This window comes from Nicotiana tabacum, chromosome 8 (assembly GCF_000715075.1).
Source record: "Nicotiana tabacum cultivar K326 chromosome 8, ASM71507v2, whole genome shotgun sequence".
Classification (NCBI taxonomy): domain Eukaryota; kingdom Viridiplantae; phylum Streptophyta; class Magnoliopsida; order Solanales; family Solanaceae; genus Nicotiana; species Nicotiana tabacum.
This window is the reverse complement of record NC_134087.1, coordinates 163,970,999-163,980,087: the sequence shown is the minus strand read 5'-3', so window position 1 is coordinate 163,980,087 and position 9,089 is coordinate 163,970,999. Positions and strand designations below refer to the sequence as shown.

General features: G+C 36.1%; 1 protein-coding gene across 1 annotated transcript; it reads left to right on the top strand.

Moving 5' to 3' along the window:
- The first annotated feature begins 4,049 nt into the window (after positions 1-4,049).
- On the top strand, positions 4,050-7,136 carry LOC107813774 (uncharacterized). The gene is made up of 4 exons (XM_016639079.2): positions 4,050-4,597; positions 5,518-5,970; positions 6,246-6,558; positions 6,783-7,136. The coding sequence occupies exons 1-4, from the start codon at positions 4,199-4,201 to the stop codon at positions 6,917-6,919; spliced, it is 1,302 nt and encodes a 433-aa protein (XP_016494565.1). The 5' UTR covers positions 4,050-4,198; the 3' UTR covers positions 6,920-7,136.
- The last annotated feature ends 1,953 nt before the right edge of the window (positions 7,137-9,089 follow it).

Sequence of the window (9,089 nt, the reverse complement as noted above, 5' to 3'; positions counted from 1 at the left end):
TTTTAGTATGTACAACAGTAGATTCAATAAAATAAAATCGGACATAGGTCGGGTCCCAGTATAAAAGAAAAGGGATTGTTACACAAATAGCCAGTTAAATTCAATATTTACTTTTTCTAGCCGGTATACATTAATTATACATAGTTATGCAAATATTATACATGAATTGTATATATATTATACATCTGTCGGTTATTAATAATTTAAGAGATTAGATGGGGGCTATTTGGATCAATTCTTCAAAATAAAAATAAAGGTAATGGCCCAGCTATACAAAAAGGCCCAATTAGGAGAAAGCTATCCTGGATCAGCAGAAATCCCAATTCTATCAGTATATGGCTTCGCCACCAGCATCACCTCATCATAAGCAAAAATCTCATTCAAGTCTAGGGACAAAAATTACCCCGTTCACATCTTATCGGTAATCCATAGAGAAGTTGTTTAGTACGGTGAGTACGCGACTATGACTATACAATCATACGATCATCTAGACAACAAAGAGAAAAAAACGACAGAAAATTTGAGTTTATTACTGATGGTGGTACTACAAGTTTCAACTTTTGTAAGAAGCTTCTAATTCAGATCAAATTGGATTGAACTTTTAAATTTTAAAGTGAAAGGGAATTTTAAAGCAACAATAAAGTTATTTACGCGTGACATATAGGTCATAAGAGATGCGTAATCAAATTATTGATGCTTGTGTCGGGATATGTTGCCTATATTATACCTTTTTGAAATGCGACGACCTTTTTCGGGATCCTATGTGAATGCGGAATATTTCGTACACCGAACTGGCCATTTTTTTTTCAATTTCAAAGTGTAGTATATCCGCATCTCATATTCAGCCATGTCTACATCACCTTTTTTTTTATATTTAGGTTGAGCATTTCTTTTAGACTAGTCACTAGACAAGTATATTGCATAGTATATACTCTGTCAATTATCTCAAATTTGTATCTAGAAAAAATAATGTTGCTTACTGCATACATATTCTAAAACATTTTTTGAGTAATAAACTGGAAATTAAATTAATGAACAAGTTTGATAGGAGTATATTTTAGTGGCTCAGACTGAAATTTACAGGAGTAAATCTGTGAAATTGACCCTTTGATCACGGAAGTTTAGACAACTAAAAAGTGCACCCTAAGTCACAAGCTCCATGGGATTTTAGGTAGCAGGATTCTTCTATCTACAGTTTCACTGCAATCCCAAGATCCATTAATTAAGTTCAACCTTGCCACCAGTGGCGTAGCCACAAAGACAGAAGGGTGTTCAGTTGAACACTCTTGTCGAAAAATTACACGGAGTATATAGAAAATTATATTATGTAAAGAAGTTAATTTTTTTTTTATAAATATATGTATTAAACTTTGAATACTCTTTACAACATTTCTGGTTCTGCCACTGCACGCAACTGCTCTTTCTCCGACTCATCCTTATATCTCAATTTTCATTTTTTCGTTTTCTCTCCACAAATGATTTATATTTTCATTTGGACACGTCATTCAGTGAATTTGTTAGCATGCCCTACTAACCTGCTCACAATTTTACTACGAGCACAACTTTATTGCCTTATAAAAAGGACAATGCGGTCGTTGCAAATATAATCCGGTTTACAAGTCCGGAGTCGAATCCCACAGAGAACTAAGGCTTAGCTACAGTTGTTCACTATCACCAAGAAGACAAGCTTGAACAGTTCCTAACTTATAGATATTTAGATTCTTGTGTTTAACTAATTGATTAACAAATTAAAACAATAAATTAACAACTAAAGATACTAAGAGTTAGAGACAAAATTAAGGAGGTCTAGAGTTATGATTTCCCCAATTGTCGGAATCCTTCCCGCTATGTCTTCTATAATTTCGCCTAAGTATTCTCTACCGATCATGAGCACTCTTATTACCGTAAATCTCTCCCGAGTAATCACGACAATTTACTAGACGCATTCTCCCGAGCTACGCTAGCTGGCTTTTGATACAGCTCACTTCATATCGCACTCAAGGCTTCGTTATCCCTAATCCCGCCTTTAAACCCTCGGTTATTGATCCCTCATATACTCTGGGAGTGGTGTTGTTCAACAATTACCTAAATATGCACTCTCTCCCGAGTTATGCATACTAAATAGACACAGCTAATTGAGAGCTCTTCAATTAACTACAATAAGAACGTAGTTGAACAAATAGAGAGTATACTACGGTTCAATTATATAAAAACATAACAAGAATTTATCCTACAAAAGGTTCTATCAAAACTTTAGATAACAAATTAGCTATTCATAATAGTATGTAAAACTACAATACTAAAAGTCATAACCAACAACGAAAAATAGGAAGAGGAAAGAAAAACTTGTAGAAGAATTCCCAAGCCTTGCTCCTATTGTGTCTCTGCCTCCTTAGGTTAAATCTATGTCAAAAATATGTCCCCTCCAATTCTTGGCCGGCTTCCTTGGTTTAATATAGGGTTTAGGGCTTAAAATCCCGTGTTTTGCACTTTGGTCCCTGAAATTTACGCATCCTGCCGCGGTTCCACCGCGGTCGCGCCGGAACCGCGGCCAAACACCCTCTCAGATTCTTCAGTTGTCCGTGACTGCCCTCTGCCGCGGTCGCGGTTTTTGACCCTGTTCCGTTTGGAATTTGGAAAAACGTAAAACATGAAAGTTGTAGTCCTTTGAGTTATCTTTCCAACCATATATTGTGGATCTCAAATGGAGTTTTGAGTAAAAAGTTATGTCTATTTTACTAGACAGTGCGCAATATGCCTCTTCGAGTTTTCGTTTTGTTGTTTTATCATCCGTTGATCCCCGAACGCGATCCCGGCTTAATTCCTTGAGCTATTACTCAGACTTCAAAGCTCCAAACCACTTAAATTCATTACATAACATCTATATAGCTCGGAATCACACCTACAAGGCATAAAATACACAATTAGTGTAAAACACTAGCGATTAAAGCACAAACTCAACTAAAGTGCAGTAAATTAGAGTGTAATAATCGACTAAAATACGTAATTATAGCCTATCATCATTTATACATCTCAAAAATAATGTATTTAACTACAGTACTAAAGATATTTTGTTTAATCATCGTGAAATCTATTAGTCAAATAAATTTGGATTCACGTTTGGTAGGTTGAAGCGTTCCTTATCAAGAAGTTTTCTATTGTCAGAGCTCGAAAGGGCCATCCCACCATGCCTCCTGGTGGTAGCTATCAAAAATTTCCTCCTAGATACACGACCATTTGCCTCCGTGAATGGTTAGTAATTAGAATCTCACTAATAAGAGATTGAATTCATTATCTGTACCACAACGGATACGGTGGGATGAATAAAATTTCTCCACCTTTAATCAAAGGTCACGAGTTCATAGAATGAAGAAAGTGTTTTTCCTTAAATAGATTAATCTAGATTAATAGTGATTTTCGAATGTTGCTTCCTTTGCTTACCCTTCTTGCATTTGGCATGACTAGAACCTTGTTTGGAAATATTGTTTCTGATATTGACTAAATGTAGATGCTCCAGTCAAATTCGAAACTAAAAAAACTTGCTTCACTCTTTACCTGTTAACTACGTGAAAAAACAAGCACAAAAGTTGGACATGCAAACATACAATAGGACTTAATTAGATTAATAAGACGGCATTTAATGACAATTGATAGCAAAAATCCAGAAGAAATCCCAGAACCTTTTGATTCGCACTGCTTTTGGACTTGCTTTTTGCAGAGGCGGATGTAGAAGGTTTATTACGAGTTCAATTGAACCCATAACTTTTCACGCGGAGCAAAAATTTATATGTAAAAATTCCTTAATATTATAAAAATAGAAGATATGAACTCATGACTTTAAAAATATAAATCCTAAATCCGCCTCCCATTTTTTGTGGTAAAATAGAAAATTGAAGTGTGAGGAATAGGAACTAGATTCATCCATTAATGTCGTCCTCCACTCCATTATTCCACATAACCAACCATTTATTGCCATGTTGCACTTTTTCTTCTTGCCCCTCTACACAAGATGCTTCGCATAAAGTCTAAACGTCAGCTCATTGCCATTTGCTCTGTCTCCATGTGAGTCCTCTATCTCCAACCACCTGTATAACTCCTCTCAAATTTCCATTTACAGCCCTTCTCCAACGCTCTATTGTAAAGAAAACAAAGTGTATTGCGATAGAATTTAAGTTATATACACTGACAGTATTGTTATATGGAGGACGAGGACAAAGAACTTCTCAACAAAAAAGTATTAGTCCGAAGTGGTTCGCACATGTACGATGAATTGAGGAGTTTTAGAACGTGGTTCAAGTGGATGTGTGTGGATCAATCTGACACTTGGTCTGCTTGCTTATCTTGGTTTGTTTTTATTTGGCTGGCCGTAGTTGTGCCATGGCTCTCCCATTACCTTCTGGCTTGTACCGATTGTGTTTCTGATCACAGTAGGCCGTACGACAGTGTTGTTCAGTTGTCTCTCAGCAGCGTTGCTGCTCTCTCATTCATCTGTCTTTCAAGGTTTAACAAGAAATATGGACTTCGGAGGTTCTTGTTCCTTGACAAGCTTTGTGGTGAGAGCGAGACCGTCAGAAATTGCTACACACAACAGCTTAATGTACGTTTTTTTTTTCTTTTCTTGATTAATTATCAGTCAAAAGCATGGCTTGATTCTACATATTTGACTATCATTTTGTTTCAGTGAAATTATAAATTCATTGAGCGACGCAGGTCATGTTTGTTGTGTGACTCAAGAATGTATTCACTCTATGATTGATAAACTGTTGGGATAAAACGGCCTAAAGATACTATTAACATAGTGTGATATTGTCCGCTTTGGGCCAAATCCGCACGGTTTCCCCAAAAGGGCTCACACTATTAAGAGATCCCTACATCTTATATGTATGCTCCCAATCTTTTCAGCTACTAATGTGGGACTTTATTCGCACAACCAACAATCTCCCCTCGAACTAAGTTCCACGTGGTTCATTATCACGATTCATGGGTCTTTTTCCGAGATTAACTGTGTGACACCCACATTGTTAGAGTATTTATGCCAACTAAAGCCCACAACTAAATTCTTTTTGTGTGCGCGTCTCCAAACCGAGTCTCACACCATCACTTTGTCATCGCCATACTCGGCCCGCTGAACCTGGGCTCTGATACTAGTTGTTGGGCTAAAACGGCCTAAAGATACTCCTAACATAGTGTGACCTTGTCTGCTTTGGGCCAAGCCCGCACGGTTTTTTCCAAAATGTCTCGTACCATTAAGAGATCCCTACACCTTATATGTAAGCTCCCAATTTTATCAGCTATCAATGTGGACTTTGTTTGCACACCCAACATAAACTAAGTCGAATAATTTGAATCGTTTAATTTCTATCAGGAGATAACCTGAATTCATGAGGTTCAGCCATTTCAGATTTGTTCAAATTAGTTACTAATGTGATATGTTCATTCTTGTTGGCTCATTTGTAGCAATTACTTCTTGTACATTGAGCAAATATGATGCACTTATATTCTCTTCTTAACATGCAGAGATCAATGAAAATCCTATTCATTTTTGTCATGCCATGTTTTGCTGCTGAAATCACATACAAGATTTGGTGGTACAGCTCAGGTGGAACTCGATTCCCCTTCTTGGGCAATGTCGTTATGAGTAATATCGTCGCGTGCATTCTGGAGCTCACCTCCTGGCTTTACAGGACTGTGGTGTTCTTCCTAGTGTGTGTTCTTTTCCGCTTGATCTGTTATCTTCAGATTCTCCGACTACAAGATTTTGCTCAGGTACTCTTCCATGTGGATTCTGATGTTGAATCCGTGTTGAGGGAGCACCTTAGAATCAGGAGGCACTTGAGAATTATTAGCCATAGGTACCGCGTGTTCATCTTGTGGGCATTGATATTCATCACAGCAAGTCTATTTGCCTCTCTTCTCATGACTACGCGCCCAAATGCAGATCTTCATATCTATAAAAGTGGTGAACTTGCGGTATGGATTCTCATAATCTCATTTTGGCGTTCTTATTTGTTATCGCTTCCTATTTCCCTCAGAAATGGCTCGAGAAAATCTACCTTTTGCAGATGTCATGCAGTAAATAAAATGTTAATATTTCATGTTTTCGAACTATGTGTATATGTGAAGAAAAGATTGAAAATATATACATACAATAAGATCACGTTTATTTTGGACTCACTGACACTAGATTCTGAATATGATCGCCTTTGTCCATTTGTGGAACTAAATATTTTGGTCTTCATATGCAGCTGTGTTCTGTCAGCCTTCTTGCTGGGCTGATGATACTATTGCGAAGCGCAACCAGAATTACACACAAGGCACAAGCTGTGACGAGCCTTGCTGCAAAGTGGCACGTGTGTGCGACCATAGACTCGTATGATTGGGCTAAGGTTGAGAATTCTCCAGCAACTCAAGTAGCCTACAACCAAGATTTTCATCCGAGTTCTAATGGATCATCTGATGCAGAGGATGTTGGAGATGAAGAAGATGAATTGGATAATACGAAATTCGTCCCATCGTATGCCTATAGTACAATTTCGTTCCAGAAAAGACAAGCTCTAGGTATGCTGATCACTTCATTTAGTTTCCTTATTCTTCCTTCAAAAATGTGCAATATCCCTATATTATTACATTAGGCGTACTATGAAACAGTTACCTGTGATTCTTCAATTAATATGGTAACGTAAAAGAAAACCTTATACTAGCTATCGGTGCACAGAAGTTAAAACTCATGTATTAATGCATAATTGGTTCGAACGGACTTATTTTGGTGCATCTTCTTGCAGTGACATATTTTGAGAACAATAGAGCAGGAGTGACGATTTACGGCTTCATGCTAGACAGAAGTTCTCTTCACACCATTTTTGGGATAGAGCTGACACTGATGCTCTGGTTGCTTGGGAAAACTGTGGGCGTTTCTTGAATTGTTGACTGCACAATTGAAAACTATATATAATTTGTCGTTGCCTCTGAAATTGTATAGTATAAGATCCTCTAACGTTGCATGGTTTCTTGAACACAGTAAAAGATGAAAGTTTTCTTCTTGTGTATGATTAATTTCCATGAACAAGGAAAGATTTATGCCTGGAATGCCATCGAAGGCAGATCATCGATTCAGTGACAAAAAATAATTTTATGAATTTACTGTTACTTTTTTTTTTTTTGCTTTAATTTATGCTATCTTACCTTATAACTTTACTGCCCAAATTAGGCATAAATTTTCTTTTTTCTGAAGAATAAATCATGTGTATTCCCAAAGTATTACTGAATCGTACGGGTAAGTTCAATGATTCATGACTTCTTGAATGAGCAAGATATGCAGAAAATATAGAATTAGTGAATTCTTTATGAGTGAAGTACGGAACTTTTAAATAGCCCCATAACGTTATCAGCTTATCTGCGTATTCATGTGTAACATTAGAGGAAAAATTGAGACTTGTCTGAATATTGCAGTTATTGATATCCTCTTGTCCTACATCGATGCGGCTGTTTGATTCACGGATGGAAATACGTATTCAAGGATATCATAAGCAGGAGTACACTATATTATAATGAGCGCATGTTTATTTTTACCGTGATGAATTGCACCACATGTTTATTTCATCAAATTAAAAAGGTGAAAATCATTTACATTCTTTAACTTTGTTTTAAAACTCAAATTCCCTCTTCATCTGGATTCCTCTGTTCTAAGCCGGTCTGTTCACAAGTCTCGGATGTTACAACTTTAAACAATAGACATTCTTCATTTTTTTTAGTTGGCCCTTTTAAGTGCCTATTTTATCCTCTATATATATCTTAAGAAGATCAATTTGAATTTCGGATCTTCTTAGAGACCTTTGGGTCTATCAATACCACATAAAAGCAAGTTAAAAACAAGAATAATAATCTTTACTTCCCCCCATGGCTCTGATACCAAGGGGACCGGAAGCGAAGCCCCAAAAAGATTAAGGAAAAAATATATAAATGTAAGGACAAGAAACAAGTAACAAGTTAAATAACTAAACCTGCAGAAGATACAGTTAGAGTGCAAGCAAATAAATCTATGGGGCAGAGCCAACCATGTAAATAAAATGCGATAAAGTAAATTAGGTGGTTTAACAGACCATACACTACTAGAAATCTAGGAATTAGCGACCAAAAATTTGCGACCAAAGTTGGTTGGTCAAAAAAAGCGACCAACGTTGGTCGCTAATGTGAAGAAAATTATTAAATAACTATTTTAAATAATTTACCGACCAAGGTTGGTCGCTTTTTGGTCGGTAAAGTGGTCAACATGTTGACTGGGCTGGTCAGACTTGCTTGGTCAAATAAATATTGAAATTAGCGACCAACTTTGGTCGCTAATGTGGGACCCAGTTATAATGTTTTAATAATTATATTATTATTTAAAATATTTTATAAAATATAAATAAATAATATTTAAAATTGGCGACCAAAGTTGGTCGGTTATGAAAGGGGAAGCAAGTAGCGACCAACTTTGGTCGCTATTTTGGGACTCAGTTCTAACGTTTAATAATTATATTATTATTTAAAATATTTTATAAAATATAAATAAATCTTATTTAAAATTAGCGACCAACGTTGGTCGCTATTTTTTAATTCTGGATAATTAGCGACCAAAGTTGGTCTCTTTTCAGGTCAACATTGGTCAAAAATAAAAATCACTTTTGTATTTACTATCTAAATAATATAAGTGTAATCCGTTAACACTTTTGTAATACAAGAGATGAATACACTAAAATATACTCTAACATACTATATATGTAGTTAAAGTAGTACAACGAAGCGTGTTACATTTTGTTTTTAATGTTCAACGATGCATCTAAGTAGGTTATAAGTCGATGAATCAATTTACACACAGATATATTTGATGAAAAATTATATATACTAATTAGGATCTTGACAAGTCTATCAATCCCTAAAAGAACCCGACAATGTCTTGGGGTCCTAGGCTTCAGGTCACAACAATGTCTAAGTACATTGTGAATGGTTATAAGTTTCATACAGAGGATTGCTCTAAAAATAAAAATAGCAACAACAGCGAGGTGTGGGTTCAAGGTGGTGATGGCAACCAAGTTGGAGATATTGATTAT

Excerpts from the sequence above, each read along its gene's own strand:
- LOC107813774 (XM_016639079.2), top strand. The coding sequence starts at position 4,199 with ATGGAGGACGAGGACAAAGAACTTCTCAACAAAAAAGTATTAGTCCGA. Across the intron at positions 4,598-5,517 it reads GCTACACACAACAGCTTAAT|AGATCAATGAAAATCCTATT; the intron begins GTACGTTTTTTT and ends CTTAACATGCAG. Across the intron at positions 5,971-6,245 it reads ATAAAAGTGGTGAACTTGCG|CTGTGTTCTGTCAGCCTTCT; the intron begins GTATGGATTCTC and ends CTTCATATGCAG.